This window comes from Zootermopsis nevadensis, unplaced genomic scaffold (assembly GCF_977971745.1).
Source record: "Zootermopsis nevadensis isolate Lab colony 2312 unplaced genomic scaffold, Znev_1.0 Znev_ptg000030l, whole genome shotgun sequence".
Taxonomy (NCBI): domain Eukaryota; kingdom Metazoa; phylum Arthropoda; class Insecta; order Blattodea; family Termopsidae; genus Zootermopsis; species Zootermopsis nevadensis.
In genome coordinates, this window is record NW_028259162.1 from 7,265,451 (window position 1) to 7,291,817 (window position 26,367).

The window sequence follows — 26,367 nt, forward strand, 5'->3', positions numbered from 1 at the left end:
ATTATACCGTGAATGCGGAAACTGAAGTCCATTGGCGTGGCGTGGTGGGCTCGTTTGGATATTCTGTGATTGGCGGAAACGTGGTCCATTCTCATGCCAGTCTGCCACGAGCCTTTGTCCAGTCAAGTCGAAACTTGCATAATGTCGGGGCGTGATTTTGTTATTGATGTGATTGATAAATATAGAGAGTTGCCATGTTTGTGGCAGGTAAGTAGTGATGACTATCGCGATAAAGCTAAACGAAGCTCTGCAATGGACCAATTGTTGGTTTTATTTAAAACGAAAGATCCTGCCGCCAACAAAGAAACCGTGCAAAAAAAAATAAATTCACTTAGAAGTTGCTTCAGAAAGGAGCATAATAAGGTAAGGCTAAAGGAATACTATAATATTAATATTATTTCCACAAAGTATGGTAAGAATAAAATATTCTTGTTACTTTTGGTTGCTTATACAACTTGAGTTTCATATGATTTATTAACAATGATGAAAATGACTGATTAGATCTCATAATTTCTCAGGTCAAAGCCTCACAAAAATCTGGTTCAGGACAATATGAGGTCCATGTACCTAAATTATGGTACTACGGCCATATGCTGTTTTTGGAGGACCAAGACATACCAAGAAGGAGCCAGTCGGTTGATTCAATTGTAGACGGCATGCCTTTTGACTATGAGATTGAGGTAAGTAATAATAATAATAAGGTCTAAAGTAACTTATTTATTCCAAATAAACATACTTGCTTTATCAGTACACAAAGCACAAAGGGAAACAAAACATCACTTTTCTCAGAGCTAATATTGTTCAAATATTTTGATGATTATTATTGAGTCATCACATTACTTTACATGTGGTTTCCTAACTACTCAAAGATTTTTTATTGCCAATATACTGCCCCCTCACCGTTGAAATACTCGCAAAACATTTCCCTTACTAATTTTGCTGCATTAGTAGCGTTTCCAGTGGGTGTGTTTTGCAGCGGTGTTAATGTTGACTCCGTGTCAGTGCAATCATCGCTTTCTTCCTCAAAATATCTGGAGCTTTCTTTGCGAAGGAAATTGTGTAAAACACAACATGTTAGCACTACAAGATCTATCCTCTCCAATTTTAGATTTATGTTTGTGTTAAAGATCCTAAACCGACTTGACATTATGCCGAAAACATTTTCCACAATCCTCCTTGCCCTAGACAAACGATAATTGAAAATTTGCCGTTCTCTGTTTAATGTTTTTTGGCTATATGGTTTCAGAAAATCAGCTCTCAGAGCAAACGCTTCATCGCCTACAAAAACATAGGGCAGCTCAATTAAACTTCCACTGCATGTGTCTTGCCTCGGAATCTTTAGTTCATGGTTGTTTAGTTTTTCAAGGAAAGATGTGCTCCTTATAGCACCACCATCCGATATTCTCCCGTTCGTGCCCGTTTCACACCAAATGAATTCATAATTAGCATTCGCACATGCCATCAATATAGTACTGTGAAAGTGTTTGTAATTCCAAAAATAAGAACCACTTCCAGGTGGTGATGTAATCCTAATATGCTTGCCATCGATCGCTCCCAGAGAATGAGGAAACTGACATTTTTCTTCGAAACCCCTTGCGATTGTACTCCATTCGCCTTCACTCTCTGGCATCTGAAACATAAAAGTTTATTTTCAGAATTTCGAAGAGAATCCTGCAGATACAGATGACAGCCAAAGCACATCATCCAGTGTTCCCTCGCGACCCTCAACAAGTGGCTTCAAAAGGCCGAAATCTAAAGCGGACCAGGTTTTAGAGAAAATTGCCAAAAGGATGGATGAACGTCGCAATGATTCACAGCAGCAAATTACACAACCGTACGACTCTTTTGGTGACTATGTTGCTGAAAAATTAAGATCAATGCCGCGAGCAATGGTACCTATAAGCCAAAAACTGATCAGTGATGTACTTTTTTATGGAGAGATGGAAAAACTCGACATGTCATCAGGGATCACAATCACTACCAAGGAAACATCCCAAGGAACTGCACGCACAAATGAAAATCCTTGCTAGGAATTCGTTAAACGCACATGCGCAAGATATCGCGGTGTGACGACCCATCCTAAAAGCAGTCGTTCCGCAACCACTGAACGAACAACAGACAACAGGCTTTCATGTGTTCAAATGGGTACAGCTTTAAGATTACCTCACAATTGCACAGTGATTTAATCTAGAATATTATCGCAACACCCACAGAACACATTAGAGGTTCACACGCTACTCTTAACTGCTTGATGTTTTAAGTCTGTGTGCAGTAGAGTAAAACTCTGACTTATCATACTTCCCACCAATAGCAGCCCTCTAGTCGAGCTGATAAGTAACATTCCCCCCAGCAGGGTTTTTCTCGTCATCTGTGGACAGATGCCAGTAAAACCAATGTCGCTGCTGCTGAAAACGTTTAATTTATTATTCACACAGGCCAAGGAATTAACTCATCAACACATACTACATATGCAAATCTATTAAAGAAAATATTTAAGATTTATGGCACCCCTACAGACAATATCCCTTCAGTCAAACTCTGACAACTATTTAAACAAAAAATTGACATAAATCACAATAAAAGTTTTAAAATCCACAAAACAAGGTCAAATTCTGTATGTCCAACAAACATTGGTTTCAAGAAAACAATGAAATAACTCCTACCAAATGGCAAGCCCATAAAATTTGATAGTTGCCAATTGTTTCACAGTGCAAACAAAATATTTTGAAGACCACATAAAGAAGTCAGTGTGCAATGGGAATAACTGCACTTCAGGCTCTCTCTTCTGCTTCTACTGCTGTATTCATTCTGGCCTATTTCAACCAATATTAATCAGCCCAAAGGGCTTGTTAATAGCATATGTTGTCATGTAGCGTAGAAAAAGTTGATCAGCATTTCAGAGGTCCTTGCTGCCTCCATCATAAGAGTTATGAGTAATAGAGGCAGCAAGGGCCTCAGACACAATGGTAAACTTCTACCACACTACATGGCACAACCACCTAGAAGACAGCCATCCTCTGACTTCCTGCTGTGAAAATATGTTGTCAGCATCAACATTTTTGCAACACAAATTGCAAAATTACACTTTTGTATATTTAATTATAATTAAACACAAAACAACTTAAAAATAAAACTTAAAAACCTACATCTTTATTCATGTATACAGTTCTAGGAAACTACTCACACTCCCAAAACTTGTGAAAAAGTTTCAGCAAGAACATGTACACATACACAGACAATTTCAGAAAAATGAGACAACTGCAGCACTGCCAATACATGATATGATTTTGAGAAAAATCAATCTCATTCTTTTCACATTCAGTAGTTGTTATTCATACCACAACAGACTGTGTATCACATACCTTTGCATCACCTCTGTTCACTTTGAAGATTATATGAAACTTATTTCTCTCATTGAACATCAAAACACACAAGCACATGAGAGTGCCTTTCTACCATTTTCTGAACAAGACAAGTATTTTCAAAACTCTTCCTCTAACTATTCTGATTATTTCAACAAACAGTTTGTTTTTGTTAACTGGAATGTACAATTATAAGGAGTGCCTAGACCCAAGAAGGCTTAAATGAGAAAAATAACAGGTATCTGAACATTGGAATTTTGTTGTACTTGTCTACATAATGTTTAAAATCTCCTACTCATTTGTATCACTCCACTTTCCTTTAAAATTAGTGAAGCTGCAAACCAATAAACATTTGGGGCCAACAAATCAGATCAACAAATTCACAGGGCCTAGAAGACAAGTGATGAAGTGACTGAGAATGAGGAGTGTGAAAAGTGTGGAGTACTTCAGCATGTTTACACAAAGGCCCACAAGACACTCATACTAAAATTAAAAAATTTAAAAAAAAAAGAAGGCGGCAGCACATTATGAAGTATTTCAGTTATAACCATAGGTTAGACTTTGTTAAAATGTGAATTTTAACTTGGCAGAAAGTAGAATAAGTGTCTATCATCTTGCAACACAAAAGGAAAAATGTGCCAAGAATGCACTTTCAAACTCCAGCTACTAAAATTAAAAATATGTAAAGATGGCAATACAAAAGCCAAAATGTGAAGTGAGAAAACATATATATGCCACTAATAATTACACATACAAAATCTGTATAGTTCACTATGTTTTTACTTTTTACACTACAGTTGTCTCATTCTGTATATTCCAATTTACAATCCAACCTGAACTAACAATCATATACTGTCACTAGGAACGTTTCTACATAATAAGATGAACTCCTTGGCCATTTCAAGGAGTCTGTGCAATAACAAACACTAGGGACTAGACAGACAACTTTATAGTGTGCTATAATTTCAAAAGTTGAACATGGACAACGTTATAAACAAGTCTATCACGTTAAAAAGGTAAATTGGCATTTAATACAGTTCAGTGTACAATGCCAATGCACACATCAGGTGTATCATTAGCAAAAATATTCCTAATACCTACTGCCCCTGTAGACATGTTTTGATAAAGTAAATATTACTGTTTTGTGTATAAAGAGGACTAATTTAACTTTCTTTAAAATATGTGACCAGCAGCTTAGAAGTACTTTCATTTTGTAGCAAATCATGCTATAAGACTAAACTACACAAAAAATATCAGGAATTATACATTTTATTTGATGTCTTTCTTTAATTTTTTTAGTTTAGCTTCAAAGCATGTTTTGCCCAGTTCTAATTTAAGTATGAAAATAAAACACTTGAATAATTACATAAGGAAAGTCAAACTTTGTTGCACATTCACAAATATATGTGTTTATAAGACACATTATATATAATTACTTCCAAAGGTAACATAACAGATTTACCTCAAATTTTAAATTAGATTATTCTAACCATGTTATTATTTACTTAGGCCAGGTTATTTTATAAAATTTTATAAGTTTACTGTCACTTAGCATGACATGCAGCATTTTTATTGACCTCAACAATATGTATTATCTATTCACCAAAAATAATATGTAATTAAAATACCAAGAAAATAAATGAAATTTATGTGTTGACCAGCAATAATTTCTCAATGGTATGTGACCTGCTTAACTGAATGAGATTGTAAATAAACTTCACCAGAACACTAATGGCAGAGAAAAAATATTTGTTTGGATAAACACAACATAAAACCTAACATGACAGTAGTTTTGTTATAAAGCTGCTGTGAGTTGTATGATCTGAAGCTTTTATGGTGATGAAGTATAATGAATCTTTTTTTAGGCCTGAGAAGAACATTAAACTGCTGTGAATTATTCAACTTGAGAGCTTTTTCAGTTTACTGATATTCCAAATCTATGTAAGTATGACATAACCATACTCAACAGGATTACAGAATCTGATTAACAAACAACAGAACTTCAATAACATGACAAAAGTTGGCAAGAGACAGGTTGGAAGAAGCAACTAGTATGACAACCTTGCCTTTAAACATTCCTCTCATATTATGTGTTATGACAGTGAACATATGCACAGCCTCTGTGAACCCCAAATGAGGTTAAGGCTCATTCTAGCACCATGACTCTTTAAAAATATTGTCTTATGATTGGACATATAAGGTACTTCTAAACCTGTCAACATTGTTATGGATACAGCCTGGGGCAAAATATCCAGTGTTCATCATTGGCAATGTATGCTGAAAGCTTGTGGATGCCATGATAACACATAAAAAGAGAAAATTCCCTGAGGTTTTCATCAGAATATTTAAGATTTCTTCCCATACACAGTCTAAGGATAGAGTACCTTACAAATAAGTTTCTTCTGTTTTACAATTGGAATCAAGACAAAAATCACATACTTCCAACATTTTTCATTGCATTCAATATGAAATTATTTAATTAAACCTTATACAAAGAATAATGTTCTTTCACTTGACTGAGAATTCTGTAAAGGGTTTATTGTTTTTTTAAATTCTTGGCTGAAACAACAGATTCCTCTATACTGCCAGAGACTCTCTCTAGATCACCAGTGCAGCCCCCATGTATGAACATGCTTGGAATTTCAGTACCATAGTAGACTTTATTGTTCTTAGCTACAGCTTCATATTTCTTCAGTTCTATATATTCTTTAGTAAGAAGCAATCTGTTAGCTTCTGCTTCTTTTTGAGTCTGGTAGAAATCAGCATCTGAACGGCTCTTCTGTCTTGCCAAATGGATTTCATCTGTAGGGGGGTAAAAGTAAAAGAAATTACAAGAATATGCACATAATGCAGGTTATGAGAAACCTATAGCTTAATTAAAAGCAGAAATTACACACAAATAAAAATTATTTCAAATCAAACCTTATCTTCATACAAAGTACTGAAAATAAATGAACAGCTGTGGGATGATGGACTGAGAAGAGAGAAAATGTAGAAGCACTATCTGAGTTGGTTATTTAACATGATTCATATCTTAGGTTATTACTCAGGCTAGCACAAAGTGGACTACATACATAATAAACTACATGGAGCGGAGTCCTAGAAGAGTTAACCCTCATTCTACAGAATCAAAGCTCATTACACATTCACTACAACCTGTCACTGGGCCCTATTCTAAGTCATATTAGCATTTAAATTTTTCATCTAGTTAGTATGGCAAAAACGTTCCACCAATCCCAAATATAAGGAGTGATTAACTAAAACAAAAACAGTATATACACATTTACCTTCAATTTGTGACATCCTTTGCAAAGATTCCTTTTCCATAATCTTTTGGTCAAACTGAATCTTTGCTACCAGTGCTTCTTTCTCTGCCTCTATAACTGCTTTCTTACGTTCTGTTTCTGCATCTTTTTCAACCACCTTCTGGTGCTGAATAGAAATCAACAGCTTTGTTTTCTCACCTTCCCTGCATACATAATACATACATGAATGACATTTTAATTACTTGTGGACTAAAGCTGAATTTCAACCTACTTTATTTGTCAAATATGAGAATAAGATAAGTGGAACATGTAGCTAAGGAAACTTCATTCCAAATAATTCAAGGGAGCACCAGACCTAGATGGGATAGACAATATCAATAAGAAATCATGGGATATTTCAATGTCAGTCCATTAAAATGCATAATCAAACATGGAATACAAATCATATTTGCTAGCAAAGGTATACTATAGTGTATTTAACAGGAATTACAATTACAACTCACATTAATTCATAATTCTTCCTTATGGTCTCTGGAATCTTTGGTTTTGTAACCCTAACAGCCTGAATATACAGCCCAGGAGCCATTTCATTCAAGTCACGTTGCAGTGCAGTTTTCAGGTTCTCATCAATTTGATCAAATAAATCTATGTAAACCTGAAACAAATATAGTTTTATCAATAGTGTGCAAGAGAAACAGATCCAATTTTAAAAACGTGGCAATATGTTTGCCAACAATTTCCTTTTATACAATAGTTATACAGTATTTATTAAAAGTACTAAAATGATAATATCTAAACATAAAGCATAAACATGATAATATTTATGCCAATTAATTGATTTCAAGAGGAAACTTCACCAATTAAACTGTATGTTAAAAACAGAATAACTAAACTGAAAGATCACAATATATACTGACTATACATGTATAGTCATTGATGAAAGTATAATGCTTCTCCATATCTTCCTAGAGGTAAAAATAATCAGTAGCAACTCCATCTTTTTATGCAGTTCACAAATCATTCAATCCACAGAAAATTGGGCAGTTAATTTTATTGTCAAGAGCTATACCTACACCAAAGTTTGCTTAATTTTTATGGAAAATACAACTTACAACAAATCAATAGTTTACCTCTTGCAAGTTGTGAGAACTGCAAAACTGGTTAAGCTCATGGTGAACTTTGTTGAAAATTAAAGTTCTGTCATAATCTGCAGTGTAGTTCTTAACAATATCAAACACTGTAACAGAAAATAATCTTCACTTAATCTTACATCCAATATTCAATTGCTGTTGGGTAAAAATTTCCATACGAAGTACCGTCTACATACTTAAACAAAGAACATTACACTGTTCAAATACAATCTGCAGATAACTACCTTTCACATGTTAGTCAGGAAATTTTATTCCTTCCACCCTCATTACAACTAATTTCTATGAGATCCTAGGAATTTTAATCCCACACACTTAAGAAAAACATAATTTTCAATTCAAGTCATATTCCAATCAGTGACCAGTCCTAAGAGTTCTTTAATTATCACAGAATGTAACAACACACCTATGCAAATATTACCATTTTAATATGTACATACATACCACTGTTTGGACTAAGAATATTGACAACTTCAATGCGATCGAAGTAAATCATAACTCCTCCACTTGTTCCACAGGGTACATTTTTTACTTCATCAGTCTGAAGTGTGACCTAGAGTAACAAAAACATTTTTCTGCCAGTTAATTTAAATTTTCTGGACTGGATTTATCTGGTTCAGTACAGCAGCCAGTAGCTTTGGATACAGTCCTGCATCTTTTTGTTCCATGAAAGGCAGGGAGTTTTTCTGCCAGATAAAAAACTATTAGCTTCTCAAAAGAACTCCTCTGTGAAGTTAGTGTCCATTACAGATAAGTTCCAGAATTTCATGACTTCTTAACTTACTTGTACTGATTTGTGACTTGTGATGAATGGAATCATCATATGGTATCCAGGATGACTTATATTCTGTAGCAATGCTCCTCCCTGTTTAAAAAAATGTCATTACCTTCTTGCACTTATAAGAATAACGACACATAAGTAAAGATAAACTATGATAAAAAGCACAATTATTAGTGTTTAAAGAATAACAAGGCAATGTAGGAAAAATATACGAACTCTGTAATATACTCCAACATGGCCTTCATCTATACTGTGGAAGGAAAATATAAGATTCATTCCCAAGAAAATAGCAATCCCAGCAACAATAAACGATACATCTGCCATTATTCAAGCTGAAACGGGAAAGGAAAAACCATTTCAATATGAATACAGTAATACAACATGAATGACACTGGAAGGAATGTATATTGAAAAAATCAACCGGAATGCTTCACCATTAATTTATTTGCATCACTATATTCATGTCTTGTGTTCTCAAGGGCCAAAGAATTAAGTATCATAAACATATAATCTCGATTACTTTCTAAATAATAATGTAATGAATATACAATTAGCTTAATGACTTTTCGTTTACATTTTCGAATAGCCTGTGATTCAGCCAACACACGAAAGCTACTTTGAACATACCAACAAAATGAAGTTATATCTTATACTTAAAATATAATTTGTGGATGTCATATAACAATGAAACAGATTGAAAACCGTTACGAAGTGTATTTTGAAGACACAGAGTTAACAGCTGCCCACATGCATAGCGCCATAACCACTCGTACCATCTAGCCAGGGTAACCAATTACGAAATTCCCCACATTTCCTCTGAAAATCAGCTGAACATTTTTAACGTAGGCTGATTTCTGGGATGTAAACGCCATTTAGTCTGGTAGAAGTTTACCGACGTTTCACAGGTACTTGCTGTCCCTACCATTACGACGATGGCTTATGACTTATCACCCTGATGATGGAGGCAGCAAGTAACTTTGAAACGTCGGTTAACTATCAGACTATACGATGCTACCACCCAGAAGATAGCCATCTTCACACTCACTGCCGTGAGATTCGAAAGTCCTAAACAATGGGTACATTTAAGTCTTCTGACGTTGAAGCCAAATACGTATTTGCCTGCAAATGCTCATAAAATAACCCCCTTCCAGTGAAGTCAACTATTTCCTGGTCATTCCAAATGTCTGATCATTCGTTTAAGCTTTATCAACTGCACTGGTTATGTAACGTCGATGATAAACCGATTCACAAATGATGTACATGAAAGGCTGTACATGACATTTAGTGGCTTGTTTTTAGGTATTATGTCATCCTAAAACAGCTAAGGAAAAACACGTAAAACCTGTCACAATAGCTGACCTCCAGGCCGATCTCTGATCCTGGGACCACTAAATAATAAGCAGAAATACTAATCACGTCCACATCGCTCAGATGGACGTCCTCATCTATCTGAAACTTTGCACCAACAAAATTCAAAATCATTTCCACAATCTAGCCATGACGTAATAAAAGAAATTTAATGGCTGGACATCATCTCCGAGTTTTATAAAGTTGCTTCTGAATTACGACGTCTTTTGGTACTCTAAACCTATCTTCATATTCCTTTATCCTTAAGCTTATGACCACAAACGGTTTCAGGACTTTAACAACTTTAAAAATAAGTGGTACTTACGTACCACCTTCTTTAATAATTAGTAACTATGTGCTGTTCGTGAGAACATATAATGCAGCAGTGATAAACTTCAAAATAAACAGTGTTCGTCTATTTACCACGTGCTTTGTTGTTAAAAAACAAAAATAAACATTTTCAGAAGATTCTGTATATTACTAATAAGAAAACTTGAAGTATTAATGTTGTGTTAACTGTGGAATGTAATTTTAATCTTTAATTAAGGAATATACAGCAGCCTAGTCATATCGTCATTTTGGCATGGATGTTTGGCATCAGTTGTGGGAATGTTTATGAAATGTCATGTCATGTCATAAGAAAATAAAAATCGAAATAAATATGGATGGCAGAGACTTTCTTTCCACATATGAATATAAGTTGATGTTGTTGAAAAGAGAATGAAATCGAAGAAGAGTAGCTGATGCCAAGCCTGGAATCGGTGCTGATGACATAAAAGTGCCTAAATGGTTTTCTTATCAAAGGTTCACATGTTTCGTTGGAATCAACAAGCCAAGGGAAAAATATATCGAAGGGAATTAAAATGCCCCCAATCTTACAAAGTTTCAAAACCCATTTCGGTCTTCCATGCTATGGTCTACAGTTAAGTTTGTCCTCGAAGGATTCAGAGCGAGGTCGTCATCCACCATCTTAGCTTACGTTTCTTTCTTCTTGATTAACCACTCATTATAACAAAAGATTCGCTGAAGATAACTAATTAAGTCTTCAACAGTACTCTACGTCATGGCGAAAAATTACAGCTACAACAGGCTACATGTTTGTGAGTAGATGCTTTGGTGTAGACATCGAGTGTTTGTCAACACTGTTCGCAGACAATGTTCAGAAAGATCGTCGTCATGGTCTGCACTGATGAAGTTAATTTTATAAGACACTTTAATATTCTTAGTTTTGTAAGATTTTAGAGGGAAATTTTCTCCGTAAAGTAACTACCTAACTAGATGGCTTAACAGAACCCGAAAGTTCATCACCGAATTAACCAAAGCCCTCCACCGGACCCTGTCCAGGCCAACAAAATCCAGTCTCCTACGTAGAGTAACTTAAGACAAAAGTATTTAGTAATGATAAAATTAGATGCTTTTACCAACACCGAGAAAAGAAAAGTATCTCTATGGTTTGTGGCTTCCTCCAAATAATGAATGCTTTGTGTACTGCTGTTTAACGTTTTTAATTACACAGCAGAACTGTGACAGTAACAAATTCCCTGCGATCGTAAAAATACTGTTATAGCGAGTTCAATGGAGAAGTGAGATTCAGTAACCTTGAATGCGAGATATTTTTCTGTGTATGTATATTTGTGAATAGATTAGTGGATTTTCTCATTGTTTGGTAGAACAACACACAGCGTTTAAATCAAACACACATGCCGTATAATTGCTAAAAACTGAGGATAAATTTATGAGTAGATTTAAATAATGAATGGAGATTTCTTTCAAAGCTCCAAGAATGTTCATAAAATTCACTCATTTGTAGAGGGTAACATCGTAAATGTGTTAGTCATATAGACCTATTCCGCACAGGACAGGCATACCTCAGAAATATTTTTCTGGGGGTCTAGCAGTTTTTCTTGATACGTGCAACGGACATGAAAAGTACGTAATTGTATTCTACACTGCCTATTTCCTTGCTTCTAGTTTATACAAATGGTCAAGGCTGGTACTCACCTACAACGCGCAGGCCGCCTGCCTGTAAACAAGTCTTACAGAACCACTGCTCTACCTCCGGAAGTAGCCTGAATTTTTTTTCCAAGTGTTCGATAGCTATTGCGAGGTCGGAATTCGATTATATTTCCGACAATACCACTAAGGGATAAACAGAATTTGCAATATATGAGTGGCTTAATAGAAATTCTTACATGGGACAGAGCTTTTTTTTAAAATATACCAGCTTAAAATAAAATCCAAAAAATTAATATATAAATATTGTAGAAAAACAGTCTCGAGTTAGGAAAATTTCTCAACCAATGAAGGTTTGTACAAATTCACAGATGAAACAGCGTGCCTCAAACAATAAGACGTGAATTGTTATGTAATTTTCAATAGCTGGTCTACAAGTTCGGTCATGCGGAAATGAATTTTTTATTTCTTCTCTTGTTACAGGTTTTTCCATTTTCTCCTCTTGAACCAATGGTGAACGCAGCCACTCAAGACTAAGTTTCAGATTGTAGCACTTTCCTTATATTATTAATAAAGAATTGAATTTCCAACCTCATGAATCTTAATGTCAGCAAAACCAGTTATTTGTTTTGCTGGGAAAATGAACAAGATTGCTTTTGAGGAAAAACTTTCTCGATTACTATTAAACATTTGAGAGTTTTCCTTAATTCTAGATTTGTTTTCCCTTAACATGGGGTCTTAGTCATGCTATAAGCTTTTCCTTTCCACCTTTTTACAGTCTTCTGGTGATTAGCCAAACGAGCTTAATAAGACACAGACATTGGTATAACAGATTCTGTAATTGGTATTAATACAAACATTTTCAAATAAAAAGATGTGGGTTCACAACTTAATTTTCAGTTTTTGTTAGATTACATCTTTTAAAATGTATAATAATGTTATTCTTTCATCAGCAGTAAAATCTTTAGGATAAAGGTTTCCATGCTGTACCTTAACCTGGACATCCTACATTACATTTTACAAATAATATCAGTCAAGTTCATAAAATACCTGTTCATGCACAGTTTGCAGTAATAAAAAGCACAGAATATAAACAGGGAAGTGTATTTTTCAACAAAAGAAAACAATACAAAACAACAAACTCATAAATAATTTTAAAAGCAAATATAGTCAGTGACGTATAATTGTTTAATGCCCCTTGTGAACAGGGAAATCAGCATACCACCCAAAAGCACCATGGTGGCCGGTGTGAGCCCCATAGTCTACGTAGTCATGGCCATCACCACCCCCTCCATGTGCCCCACGCTGGAAGCGCCCGCTTTCCTCAGCATCATTTTCTGCTTCACGTGGCTGGAAACCTGCTTGACGGGCAACTCTGATTAGGGGTGCCGAGAAGTCTGCCACTTCAACAAATTGAACGTCATCCAGGGGAATAGCAATGAAGCGGGGGCGTGCATTTACAATGGCACAAAGTGCCACACACACAACACTGAGGATTAGCTGTAACAAATTAATTAAAGCACGTATTTTAAAATACTCAAATAAAGTTTGTGCTTTTGTTTATCTCAACTTCCTGCATCAACGACCCGAGTTAATATGACTGAGTGTAACATTTCTGAAGAAAGAGAGGGAAAAAAGTTGTCAGTGGAACCACGGTTCCGGAGAATTTGACGTAAATACGTCTATACGGAAAGGAAGTTTATATATTGGCTTTATTCTAAATATTTCCTTTATACCTGCTTTACAATTGAGTAAAGTTTGATTAAGACATTGCTTACTTAACTTGAATTAGTTACGCTTAAGATGGGTCTGTGGTAGCTGAATGTAATGTAAAGTAATGTATTTTAATGTAATGTAAGGTAAGGTAAGGTAATGTAATGTAAAGTAATGTAAGGTAAGGTAATGTAATGTAAAGTATTGTATTTTAATGTAATGTAAGATAAGGTAAGGTAATGTAATGTATTATAGGTAACAACAATGCCGAGTAAACACGACGTTTCCTAGGTAACCAGGTTACACTTTTTCGTTTCCCTTTTTCGCCGAATGACCCTTCCTTATAGACGTATTTACGTCAAAAAAAAACCAGGTAAATTTTTAAGAATAGCGTCGTTATTAAGGAACCAGCAAATCCATTTTACACTGATGCCCATTTACTTTGCGTCAGTGGTTCTGAATATTTTTTAATTCACGTATCTGTAAAAACAGTAGTGGGCTCTGTATTACATTATACACAAATCATAGCAACAAGGTAAAAATATATCGTACTCACCCACTGACCATCCATAACAAAAATAACAGCACACGAAGAATACTAAATTACCAAACACTTCTCTTTTAATATACCGAAATAAAAGTAATCATACCTAGTGACTGCATAAAGCAGAGTAACGTTTAACACAAACTATCTAGTTACTAACAGGAAACAAGAAAAATGCTAAGTAGTATTTTTTCTAGCCGTGGTAAAATGGTGTTATTAGAATTTGTAGACTAGTAAAATTGCATTTACGCTGATAAGCTGTTCCCTCAAAAGTTAATTAAAACAGGCGACCGTCAGGTAGTAGGAACACTGATTTGCGTGATTTATGTAATTACTGATGGACTGTGTACACAGATGAAGGCATTTAGTAGAAAGGAAGATCACAAGGCTATTGCATTATTTGCTGTTTAAAATGGCGAGTGTAGGAATGAGTTAATCTTCCGGACAAAAACTGTGACAAATTTATAGCAAAATCTCTTATAAAAGAACACAATCGGGTGCAGTGTTGATTATGTCACTGTGGTCTATCTGAAATCCTTTACGGAAGAACCTTAAACATTACCACTAAATACATATAACACTTCTTGTGTGTTTAGATCTTAATATTTATGAAAAGTAAAGACTCCTTCGAATTCAGCTTTCGGAATTTATTATTCAGGTTCGACCGAAGCGCCAAAACCGAGATACGCAGCTGTAATGGCTTGGTAGTGACTTACCAGTTTCATGTCGTCTAGCGTTGTTCTGCTGTGGTTGCTGGTGACAAAAGCTGCCTCTTTATAGGCACGGATTTCTCTTTCGCTGCCGGGTAGAAACCAGGGCACCTCGCCTCGTACCGCTGATGCCTTTTTTGTAGTCCACCTTTCCATTTCCACAGAGACAGCGGTGACAAGGCGAAATCTTCGAATCGTCTGCTTCCGAAAAATAGGGCAAGCCAACCAAACTACTTGTCCACTGAGGCAAAAGTACGCTGCATGGTCAGATACCCAACATTACGACAATAACGCGTTTAAATAGTTTCCGGGAGGTACCCGATTCTTATCTCCCACATATGCCCAAAGATATTTTTTTAAGTCCCTAGAGAAGAACAGCGAGGTACTTCCTTAAAATAGGCCACTTTCGCTTCCTACCACATCCTCCTCGTTTCTTCATTCAATGCTACATAATTTCAGCGGCTGACACAGCCTCACGAAATAACTATCAAATTCGATATTTCCGTCACGTATCTCCAAAATAATGCTAAGGTTGTGTTTGGTATTCAAGGATCCTAATTAAAATTATAGCTCAAATTTAATTTTATTGCATTCTGATCGATAAAACTCCGAACTTTTTTGGGTGAGGCAAACTATGATACTTCAACTTAAAACAGGCGCTTTTACACACTGACATAAAACACTGAGAGCGTTTAAAAACACTACGTTTTACGATCAACAGGCAATTAATATATTACGTATCTTCTCGTATTTGTAACTCATCCCGAATATAAGAGGCAGTTACGCGTAAGCACTGATCGAACATCCTTCAGCTGTTTACGGATCTAGGAGCCCACGGTTGGTGATCGCTGCCCTACGTTATACGAAGTCCAGAATTTAGTAACATTACACAAAAATCATTAAGCTGGACTAGTTTTATTTGAAGCTTTTCGACTATACAAATTTTTACTCTGTTCGGTTACTGAAATCAGGGGGGCTTGAAGTTCTCACGGCGGTGAGTACGAAGATGGCTGTCTTCTGGGTTGTAGCGCCGTGGAGTCTGGTTGAAGTTTACCTTTATCAGAGCGATGAATCATCGCCCTAATGACTGAGACAGCAAGTCGGTAAACTTCTACCAGACCACACGACGCTACAATCCAAAAGACAATATTCTCCTCCAACATTGTTGAGTCCATAATTTCAGTCTTCCACAGATGTTATTACTATGAAATTTCATGAGGTCATGCTTTTCCATTTTCACTGACCCCATAGCCTCAAAATAACTAATCTACCTTAAGCAGTAATTTATCCGTCCTTAGAGATACAGAGTCTGCGTTTAATTTTCTGAATTTCTTGGACCAGTATCGTGGCTGATACAGTCACGCTTCAGTTAAGCTATCCAGTCTTCACTGTTACATACAAAAAAGAGAAGAATGTTTAGTTATTTGTATTTCAAAATGGATAATACCATTCTTCTTTTTTAACAAACAATATCGATATCTTGACATATGGCGGATCCACCAGTTTTTTAATTCTGTTCTTGACATGAACTGAGGAGACACACATGCATATGGTGGGAGGGAAAAGTTCCCGGAGAAACGTCACTTGAAACCCCGAGAAAGAACAGAATACGATTAAGATGATATCTTGAGGGAACAGGTTGTGAGAATAAAAGGTGGACTGAACTGGCTCAGGATGGTGTTGATTATCGGGCTTTAGTATTAGAAATATTAAATCTTTATGAACTTCAACCAGTCACTTCTAAAATTAAAGATTTCTATTATAAACAATTTTCTATGTCTGTATTAGTCTCTACATGCATCAGTTTTACTAATTAAAACAATAAATATGTCAATATACAAATTACATTTTAATAACAAATGATACATTGCATTTATCATTACCTGCTAAGAAGTAATGACGGGAGAATAGGGTAGTCAGGGAAAGATTTTTGGTAAGAGGAGAGAAGCAGAATGAGATCCAGAATGATGTGCCAAGGGGGTACAAGGAAGAGGAGTGGGATGCAAGACTGAAAGACATCATTTCTGGTCTACTGTCCTGTCCTGTCCTGATGGTGGTAGTTACATGTGTCTGTCTCACTTAAAAACACTCAAGCAAACGACTGGCGCAAAATAAAGTGTAATGTTGGGATCAACCAAAAATGTTTGTTTATTTATGAACTTTTAACATTTTAAATGCAGTAACACTAGATATATTATATTTCCGTGTTTGTTTCTGCTGGAAGATACATGTCATTCACAGTAAGAAACACCAAAACAAGAGAACATATCACAGCTCTATACAAGTATTTTGACCAAAGTTCATGAAGTTCTGTGTCACAGTGAATAACATGTTACACCGCATATCCCAATATTTCATACTCTCAAAGGTATGGCTGCCAGCCATGAAAGAGGCGGCTCAAATTCCCTGGGTCGCGGGCTTGCTGTAATAATCGATTCACTTGTCCACCAACGCTAGTTGCTGTCCCCTCTTCTGTTCCTTGCAGCTTCTGTCGCAACCTTACTAACGCTCGCTCTGCCATTCTATTCACTTCACCCGCAGTGGCTATGTAAAAATAATCATTTACATTCATTCTCTGTATCAGTCAGTGCACTACTTACCCTCCTTGGAAATGGCAACTGTAATCTTTGCCAAAACACTGGTTAACACAAAACACTTGAGATGGCTCTCATACTGGGATACTGGGAACGACCCGTTCTTCAAGTGCCTGAGCACTGCGGGTCGTTGGCTTGATCTATAGACATTCGGTAGGACTCCTTGGACGAGGGATCGGCCCGTCGCAAGGCCTACCTGTACACAGGACAGCACAACACAGAAAAACGTGGACAAACATCCATGGCTTGAGTGGGATTCGAACCCACGGTCCCAGCGACCGAGCGGCACAAGGCCCACGCCTCAGACCGCGCGGCCACTGCGGACCCCGATGGCTCTCACAGGAAAGCCAAAGTTATACATTGTACATAAAAGGGCCCTAACAGAAGTTGTCATGACAACAGAAAGAGTGAGGGGGAAATAATATTCACATAAACTATATGACATGCAGAAAAGTGATGGGAACTTGTCTACAAAGTTAACAAGCAAATGCACAGTCATATGTCAGAATGTATTTACTACTATTGGAAACATTTCTGATGACTTTTTACCTTCAGGTTCACAATAATCAGCATCTGCTTTATGTGTCCGCTCCTGGATGTTATAACCTTTGCTTGGAGATATTGTCCAAGCATACAGAGGATCATACAGAAGAACTTCCAAGATGGTCAGAATGGTTTCCTGGTTTTGTCTTAGGACAGACATTGTTTTCTCGCAACACCTAATGGAAAGGGAAATTCCATACACAGAGCCTACATATATGAAGTCAATTAAGATTTAAATAATAGTGATACATAATTATTTCAAATAAATTCCTACATCCCATGAGAGAAAGCTACAGTGTTTTGTACTCTTACCCACATAAAATTACAATAATAATTTAGATACAGATGTTCAATCAAGTACTAAGTAAGATTTGAGGTTTTCACAACGATGAGTATGAAGATTTCTGTCTTTTGGGTTGTTGCGCTGTGTAGTCTGGTCGATGTTAACCAACGTTTCAGAGGTCATACTGCCTCCTATTCATCAGGGCGATGATATGACCTCTGAAACGTTGGTTAACATCGACCAGACTACACAGCGCAACAACCCAGAAGACAGAAATCTTCAAGTACTAAGTAATTTAGTTAAACACAAAATCTTCACACATTTGTATGGTTTGAATCTGAACAAAGGACATTTTACAAAAATAACACAATAAATATCTTATCAATGTTAAATTTATGTTAATTCACAACACTGTGCCTTCTTAAATTATGGTAAGGAAATTATAAACACACACATTTATTTTCTGTCACCAGAAAATATTATTAGCGTTATTTATCTAACTACAATGTTTGATTATTGAGATATATTTTGCAAACAAAGATCAAAAATTAACATAAATTTGTCCTTCTCCTTCCACGTTATGAAACTGTGACTAGGAGATCACAGCTTCCTGAAGTTACAAAAATATGTATGGCCACTTCAGAAAAGGAAACACGCTGCAAAAAATGTCACCTTTATAAGTTATGGTACAAATAAAGTAAGCTGGAAAACAGGGAAATCAGTGTAAAAGTAAAGTAAAGTTGTCCCATTATACATCATGCAGGCGCTTGGAGGGAGTGGAGGTATAGCTCCTCTCTTGACCTTGGCACTAGATGGGGTTGAGTGGTCAGCATCACGCCCCGGCCGTGCTTTACCCCCGGGAAAGGACCCCGTTACCCACTGGATAGGAGGCAGGGTGGGCCCCAGAGCCGGTTTGGATGTAGAAGCTAGAGGAAAAATCCTCTGCCCTCATCAAGGATCGAACCTGGTCGCCCAGTCTGTAGCCAGTCACTATACTGACTGAGCTATCCCTGTAAATTGCAGGGACTAGACTATGTCTGAAATTGGTCATTTGTCTCTGTATCTGCAGACCCATAACAGTGGTATATAGATACCACACTTACAAACAGCATAAGAAATACCTACATTCCTACCATTAACTTATAAGGAAGGCAATTTATGTAAATTGTGTTTTGTAATATATTATTCAATTTTAAAATTGCACTCTTGACATATCACACCAGACTAAAAAAATGAGCCAAGAAACTGATGCTAATGTAGTAAATATTTAATGACAGAGACATGAGATACATTCGCAATAGTTAATAAAAACATGATGCAGTACTACAGTTTTGTATGGTTAATTATAATGTAAGACTGATAATTATTTATTCCTTTCTAATTTGTTTAATTTACATAGTATAAAAGTAGCAGGCTTTCTAACTGGGACTTCAACCACAAACTTAAGACATGTCTTACGATACAACAAGGGTTAGGGTGTAAAAGCAATGTTACAAATTTCAAACTTAGATACCAAGATATTTACATTTAAATTTTTTACATCAATATGCCTCAATTTTCATGCCTCTGAATTTCAGACATCAATACAGGCTTGATGATATTCTTTAAGAATACTTTACATTACAGGTGGATATAATCATCATGATAGGTATTACCTTCTGAAAACTCCTTCTATTCCAGACACACCCAAGCCATCTTCTACATCTCTTGTGAGTCTGAAGGGTACAGTTTCAGGAGTAGGCAGAATATGGCCTTGCTCAAAAGCAATTCCTATAAAGTTAAGAGAAGCATTGCATAGTAACAGCATCCAATGTCATCTTTATAATACTGGGATACTGGGAACGACCCATTCTTCAAACGCATGAGCACTGCAGGTCCCAACTTTTCGTTGGCTTGATCTATAGACATTCGGTAGGACTCCTTGGACGAGGGATCAACCCGTCGCATGGCCTCTACCTGTACACAGGACAGCACAACATAGAAAAACACGTACAAACATCCATGGCTTGAGTGGGGTTCGAACCCACGGTCCCCGCGACCGAGCGGCACAAGGCCCACGCCTCAGACCGCGCGGCCACTGCAGACCCCCCCCCCCCCCATCTTTATAATTAACAAACTAATCCTGTTTTATTTGGAAATATTGCTGTGGTCTGGTAGCCTCCTTGCATATGAAATTTCCTACTCAAAATCTGTAAAGTAACTGGAATATAATGTCAACACAGCACAATTTAAAATGATCTGAAGATAATTCTTACATTTCAAAATTGCATTAGACATCTCACTGAATAGTTGTCTGTAAATCCATGAAAAATGTCACATTATTCCATCTTTTGCAACTTACCAAAATCAATATGAATCACTTCAGCTGTAGATTTGTCCACCAAAATATTCACAGTGTGTCTGTCACCTAGTCCCAAGATATAACCAATCATGGATGATGTTGCCACACTACAAGAAAAATAAAGTTGCTGGGATGCATTTAATATAATAATGAATAAATTTCTACAAAATTAAGTTGCTTATAGCAAACATGGGCATAATGAGATCTAATGAAGTAATAATTTAATGTAGTATCATAGAGTTCAGAGCAGACACCTGCAGAACTATTTTGCTCATATTATGCAAATGAAAAAGCGCAGAGTACGAAACACAGCATTACACATAGCATTCAGACTACTTAATGGGAGACTAACAACAAGAAGGTAATGGGTAAATACTCAGGAAACCAACTTAAGTTATAAGGCTGCATGAAGAAAGTAAAAATGGGTTCATGAAGTAATGACCACAGAAGTGGAAGAACCTATTCTTGAGACTGCACAATGTTGGCAGAAATACAGATCATGGAATGTGCCCTACATGTAATAAATAAGAAGGCTGGAGCCACATACTAGAAGGTGTGATGAAACTAGAAGTTGGAGAGATGAACTTGTAGATAAAAGATTCATAACTACTGACCCAGAAAATGGAATCAGGATACCTACAATTAAAGATAATTAAAATTGAAGAAAAGCTGAGCTATATTTAAACAGGTATAAAGAGAAATGGATAAGATCGATGATTAAATATGAGAAGGAATAAATCACAAACTGGAGGTAGCAGAGACATGAGATAACAGGATAGTTTAAATGGAAGTACAGAATGTAAAATGGTAAAACTAAAGTAAAGATATTTAGAGGTGGACATTGGACCAGTCTCATCAAACATTGTAAACTGTAACTAACAGGCTTAATAAATGACAATGCACTGATTTCCTTACCTGTGAATATAGGCAAGTCTTCGCTCAAACCAAACTCCAGGTGTTGGGAAATTCTCCAAGAAGAAGTAATGGAAGACTGGATTAAATGACTTGCAGATATTAATGTAAGTTTGAAGTTTCCTTTCATTTGAGCTTTGTGCCACATCCTATCAATATTAAAGTCAATATGTTAATTGTTTATAGTTTTTCTTACTGAAAATATATTAGTGGAAACCTCTAGTATAGCACCCATCTTTAAGCTACACTCACTCACCACAAATGGATTACAACTGAACCACATTCAAAGGATGTCACTGTCTGGCTCTTACCTACAGAATGACCAGGTTTCAGCAGTGATACAACAAAATATTCGAATACCGCGTTTAGTTTTTTTAATTCCCCTTGTACATACCATCATGGCCTTCCTGCAGGCCTGAGGCGTGAGGTTTTGAGGATAATATCTGCGATGAGCACCATTAGGCCCTATCAGGTATGTGGCCATTGGCTCAGTATTCTGACACCATTCCAGAACTCCACTTCGCTGTGACAGAGGCACCACCTGTAACAGTTCGTCACTTCCTTTATTACAAAACATCCAAAAAGAAAATGATAAAAATCTATTACACAATATACATAGCTAAATTAAAAACTTTTGAGACAAAGGTATTCTAATAATGATATCCTTACTCTAGCAATTAAATTTCTTTAATGTATTCATTCCTTTCCATTAACCCCTATAAAACAAACACAAGGCTAGAAGAAAATCAACGTTCAATTTAATGATATTTAAATCACAATATACCTACAAGTCTGAAAGGCCAGCATTAGTTAGAAAGGACTCTAAAAGATAAAAAAGAAATATCATGCAGTAATAAAGTGCATTATCACTCAATTTCACTGGAATTTACTTACTTTGTAAGTTCTGATAAGGAGCTTTCTTTTCTGTGTTTCCTTATTGTTCTTCAGAAGTGTGTTTAATATACTAAACACTTGCTGCATCACAGCATCTTGACGAAGATCATCTTTTCCCTGAAATCAGAATGCATGTTATAAAACTGTGACTTCTATCAGAAAATATTATTCATCTCTCAACTATTTAGAAACGAATTTATAAACATAAATTTTTGAATAAAAATTTCAATGTCATGTATTAAAATATTTTAAACTTCCCTTCAAATCACAATGCCTTCTGAAGAGACATTACATGTTGGGCATTTAAATGTATCAACTTTGAATGAATACCATTCTTATTAAGAGAGATACAGCTCCGTTGTTTGCACATCCCCAGTCGAAGGAGCTAAGTTCTATTTTTTCCCATATGTAAAAACACATATTTTTCTTTTTTGTACAAGTAACAGTAAGTACAAACTCTACCTTAACCAGTTGTGGTCTTTCTATTCCATCTGTGCCAACACATCCTACTTTCTTTGGTGCATTCACTCCACCAACAAGAGAAAAGGTCTCAACATATCTGTGAATTCCTAGAAAAGAAAACAGATTTTATTTTATCTAGTGAAGAACAGTATATGGTGATAATTTATCAAAACTCAGATTGAACTGAGAAGTTAGATGGTTGTATAGATTTTCTCATAAAGTCTTGCATGTGGAAATGTGAATTTCAAAGTGGGTTTTACTTAATAAGAGTAGTTTATTTTATTGTAGGGTGTTCTACAGGTTATGTCATAATAGTTTTGACTCTTCTGTTGCACATGTATACCATAAGCAGAGCTAATACCTACTATGGAAATTTTCTGCAGGATGCATAGAAATGTGACTGACACTAACATAGGTCAAAAAGATAACAAAATAAGTGGACTAAATCTGAAGCATTGTGACAATGATGTCAAAACAACATATTCTCTGAAAATTATCCATCATCTTTATTTTCTGTTCCAGTGACTGGAATCTGTTTCCGTCTGTTGGGACCAAATGATAGAGCTAGTTAGCCCTACCTCAAAAACGTTTGATTCTTTAACAAAAAACAAGACAATGGATCATGTCCAGACAGTTAGTTGTTTTAAAATAAGGGGAAAGGGTAATCAGGTAAAGTGAACAAAGTCAACACCTCTAAAACTAGTGATTCAGTGAAGTACATTTAGCAGAGTAAATTCCTGCATATAATTTCCAAGGATACATTAAACTTACCAATAATGTCATCATACTGGCAATTATTTTTTACTGGTATTGTCAGAGTAGGCACAAGCACCAGGTCATTGTCTTCTAACTGCTTCAGGAGGGTCCTCTCAATAGGATATGCTAAAATTAATACAATTTATGTAACAAAATTGAAATAATATGAATAGACACATCTTGACAAATTTTTAAAAACTGGCAAACTTACATTATAGGTTGTGGCGTCTCACAGTAGAAACATGAGTAAATCCCAGGCCAATCAATGTGATATTTTTAATTAACTCAGTTTTTCTCCTAACACTTTGACATACTGTACATATTAACATATTTACAAAATAATGAAAACCTACCCAGCCAATTAGGACTGGCACATTCTTGTAACTGTAATTAAGAATATCAGCCTACTTCATCCTACAACATGATGCAGGTATCTGTAGAGAAGTCCTCATAATTTAACAGATTAAACTCTTCAGTAACTTACATTTACTTTTGCCTTCTACTTCACAATATGCCAGCTTAATAAGTGCTGTTGCCACACCCTCCATCTGTGTCAGAATGGCCCTGACTTCATCACATGCATTTAAGCACTGCACTATGTTTCGAGCACCTAGCACTCGAGGCTAACAAAACAAATACAGCACAAGGTAAAAAGAAAAAGTCTATACAGGCTGCTATGAATGTGAAAAGAAACCTTTAAAGGTAATCTACTGGTTTCCAAACTTTATCACAATAAATCTCCTTCAATATGTAAAGTCCACCTAAGGAAAAACAAGTTTTTGAGTATCTTTCTTCTCATACATCCAATTAATTTGGTCCATCTCCAAGTACCGCAACATTGACCTCATTGACCTCTGAAATGTCAGTAAACTTCTACCAGACTACATGGCACAACCCAGAAGACAACCATCTTCAAACTCACCACTGTGAAATCCTGCAACTTACAAATCAAACTGCATATGAAATATACCTAAAAAAATGGGTAATGTGCAATATAATACTGGTATAATGAATCAACTTAATTGCTGTCATAAACATTTAGAGAATCATTAAGTGTGCTTTGAAAATTTCTGTTATGTCTGTGCAAATACAGTCATCAGTTTGGGATCTGACATACCTCTGACTTCCTTTCATTCTGTCTGCCACCAGTAAAATCTTGATCTCTGTATGAGTTGGCTAATGCAAGGATTATAGGTAGTGTATGGTGGGGATGCTCGATAGCACAGCGTTCTGTGTAATGAAAAAGAGACTGTCAGTTTCTTCAGAGTTACTGCCTTATAGCTATTAATACACAAACACAAAACTTAAGACTTAAATTCATCAGACTGATCAACAAAAGAAAAAATACAATAACTATGTGGAATACAGAGTGACATTCATAGTCACCTATCACTAACTGCTATGCATACATCATCAACTACTACAAGGGTTGGGCCATTGACCCGTCTTAAAGAGTGCATTTTTTAAGTAGTGAGTGACAAGCCCACTGCCTCTGCACAATTTCTACTCAATCCTGATTTGTCTGCTAAAGCCACCAAGAAGAGAATCAGAACCTCATACAGGATTATTTCTTACATGATCTCAGAAAACTTACGTAACAATGCACTTAATTCGCTGACAAATGGGTCCGACATGCTGTTACTTATCCGGGGTGCTAACTGTGGTAAGACAGGCAAAAACTTGTAGCTTGGAATGCGATGTAAATGTTGCCTCAGCACCTTACAGACCTCTTCATGTGTAGTGTTCTCTAGCCAGAGAGAAGTCAAGCGAAAAACCTGCAAGCTATGCTGGACCCCATGTTCAAGGCTCAAGAGGTAATACCTAAACGCAAGAAATAGCTTTATGTCCTAAAATGAGTTTTTACAAGAATCTTTATTTTATGTGAAATCTTTATAATAGTTTGAACTGTACTTGTATATATGTATTGTATTATTATGACTTATTCCACTTCACATTGTCATGTGACTAATTTATGGAACCATGGAATGTAATAAATATTTCACTGTAAATTAAAAAGAGCCTCCAACGCAGACAGACCTACTCACTTCAAGGCATCTATCAGGTATACATTTTTTTCCTTCTCCCTGTTCTTCATCTCTGCCTCATCAATTTTGCTCATTTTCTGGCACATGTGTATCTTCCTATTCTCATCCTTTGTCTTATTCTTCTGTTGTTGTAGTTTCTCTGCCTCCTCCCTGGCTTTAGTCATGAACTGCTGTTTTGATTCAAATGCAGATGAATTCAGTATTCCCATGAGTTGCTGATACTCTGCATCCACAAACCGTGCCAGTGAAGAGTATGTCTCCAAATGGCTCTCCTCACTGTACTTCACTCCATCTAGGACGTGCAGGGCTTTCTTGAAGTAACGATCAACAATCATCTACACGTGGAACAGAAGACAGTCCATTTATACCTAAACTTTAATAGTGAAAAATATGTTTAAATCAAAAATATTCTAACATTATAATTTTCAGAAAGGTTATTCTTTGAAATATATTTCCAACTCACAGTCTTTTATTCTCATGTTTGCAAACAATTTTCTAATAAAATTGTAAATATGTCTATCTTTTGGGTTGTAGTGCCATGTAGTCTGGTTGAAGTTTACTGACATTTCAAGGTCCTTGCTCCCTCCATCATCAGGGCAATGATAGAGGCAGCAAGGACCTCTGAAATGTCGGAAAACTTCTACGAGACTTCACAGCGCAACAACCCAAAAGACAGCCATCTAAATGTGAAACCTCACTTAATATAACATTGT

At 36.1% G+C, this 26,367-nt stretch overlaps 4 protein-coding genes and 1 long non-coding RNA gene across 13 annotated transcripts in view; 2 read left to right on the top strand and 3 right to left on the bottom strand.

Moving 5' to 3' along the window:
• Positions 1 to 3: 3 nt before the first annotated feature.
• Positions 4 to 3,887, top strand: LOC110831041 (uncharacterized). Its single transcript, XM_087358728.1, has 3 exons — positions 4 to 363; positions 519 to 680; positions 1,656 to 3,887. The coding sequence occupies exons 1-3, from the start codon at positions 94 to 96 to the stop codon at positions 2,028 to 2,030; spliced, it is 807 nt and encodes a 268-aa protein (XP_087214854.1). The 5' UTR covers positions 4 to 93; the 3' UTR covers positions 2,031 to 3,887.
• Positions 2,401 to 11,986, bottom strand: LOC110831037 (erlin-1-like). Of its 5 annotated transcripts, none has more exons than XM_022066577.2 (8): positions 11,906 to 11,986; positions 8,774 to 8,889; positions 8,561 to 8,641; positions 8,221 to 8,329; positions 7,759 to 7,865; positions 7,132 to 7,283; positions 6,650 to 6,831; positions 2,401 to 6,164 (listed from the first exon to the last, which is right to left on the bottom strand). In XM_022066577.2, the coding sequence occupies exons 2-8, from the start codon at positions 8,879 to 8,881 to the stop codon at positions 5,899 to 5,901; spliced, it is 1,005 nt and encodes a 334-aa protein (XP_021922269.1). In that variant the 5' UTR covers positions 8,882 to 8,889; positions 11,906 to 11,986; the 3' UTR covers positions 2,401 to 5,898. The 5 variants fall into 5 exon arrangements, with proteins under 5 accessions (XP_021922269.1, XP_021922273.1, XP_021922268.1 ...); XM_022066581.2 differs by lacking the exon at positions 11,906 to 11,986 and adding an exon at positions 9,331 to 9,354; XM_022066576.2 differs by lacking the exon at positions 11,906 to 11,986 and adding an exon at positions 9,185 to 9,324.
• LOC147872122 (uncharacterized) lies at positions 11,518 to 13,873 on the top strand. The gene is made up of 2 exons (XR_015537846.1): positions 11,518 to 11,833; positions 12,341 to 13,873. It is a non-coding gene; the product is annotated as an uncharacterized LOC147872122 (long non-coding RNA).
• On the bottom strand, positions 12,946 to 14,929 carry LOC110831045 (uncharacterized). The gene is made up of 2 exons (XM_022066600.2): positions 14,831 to 14,929; positions 12,946 to 13,357 (listed from the first exon to the last, which is right to left on the bottom strand). Exons 1-2 carry the CDS (start codon positions 14,837 to 14,839, stop codon positions 13,046 to 13,048), a joined length of 321 nt encoding a protein of 106 aa, XP_021922292.2. The 5' UTR covers positions 14,840 to 14,929; the 3' UTR covers positions 12,946 to 13,045.
• A 2,025-nt stretch (positions 14,930 to 16,954) lies between these two features.
• tefu (Serine/threonine-protein kinase tefu) overlaps positions 16,955 to 26,367 on the bottom strand; it is a 41,007-nt gene continuing 31,594 nt past the window's right edge. For all 5 annotated transcript variants that reach the window (XM_087358658.1, XM_087358660.1, XM_087358659.1 and 2 more), the window contains exons 34-46: positions 25,655 to 25,989; positions 25,204 to 25,430; positions 24,727 to 24,839; positions 24,094 to 24,232; positions 23,625 to 23,735; positions 22,854 to 22,960; positions 22,392 to 22,508; positions 21,892 to 22,038; positions 21,501 to 21,646; positions 20,586 to 20,692; positions 19,900 to 20,014; positions 17,968 to 18,137; positions 16,955 to 17,368 (exon numbers count right to left, since the gene is read on the bottom strand). In XM_087358658.1, coding sequence (XP_087214784.1) covers positions 17,187 to 17,368; positions 17,968 to 18,137; positions 19,900 to 20,014; positions 20,586 to 20,692; positions 21,501 to 21,646; positions 21,892 to 22,038; positions 22,392 to 22,508; positions 22,854 to 22,960; positions 23,625 to 23,735; positions 24,094 to 24,232; positions 24,727 to 24,839; positions 25,204 to 25,430; positions 25,655 to 25,989 — 2,016 coding nt within the window. In that variant the 3' untranslated portion in view covers positions 16,955 to 17,186. The remainder of the gene's footprint in view (positions 17,369 to 17,967; positions 18,138 to 19,899; positions 20,015 to 20,585; positions 20,693 to 21,500; positions 21,647 to 21,891; positions 22,039 to 22,391; positions 22,509 to 22,853; positions 22,961 to 23,624; positions 23,736 to 24,093; positions 24,233 to 24,726; positions 24,840 to 25,203; positions 25,431 to 25,654; positions 25,990 to 26,367) is intronic.

Coding starts and splice junctions, on each gene's coding strand:
- LOC110831041 (XM_087358728.1), top strand. CDS start 94: ATGCCAGTCTGCCACGAGCCTTTGTCCAGTCAAGTCGAAACTTGCATA. Junction 364..518: donor TCAGAAAGGAGCATAATAAG/GTAAGGCTAAAG, acceptor ATAATTTCTCAG/GTCAAAGCCTCACAAAAATC. Junction 681..1,655: donor CTTTTGACTATGAGATTGAG/GTAAGTAATAAT, acceptor GTTTATTTTCAG/AATTTCGAAGAGAATCCTGC.
- LOC110831037 (XM_022066577.2), bottom strand. CDS start 8,881: ATGGCAGATGTATCGTTTATTGTTGCTGGGATTGCTATTTTCTTGGGA. Junction 8,642..8,773: donor ATGTTGGAGTATATTACAGA/GTTCGTATATTT, acceptor TTTTTTAAACAG/GGAGGAGCATTGCTACAGAA. Junction 8,330..8,560: donor CAAGTCACAAATCAGTACAA/GTAAGTTAAGAA, acceptor TTGTTACTCTAG/GTCACACTTCAGACTGATGA.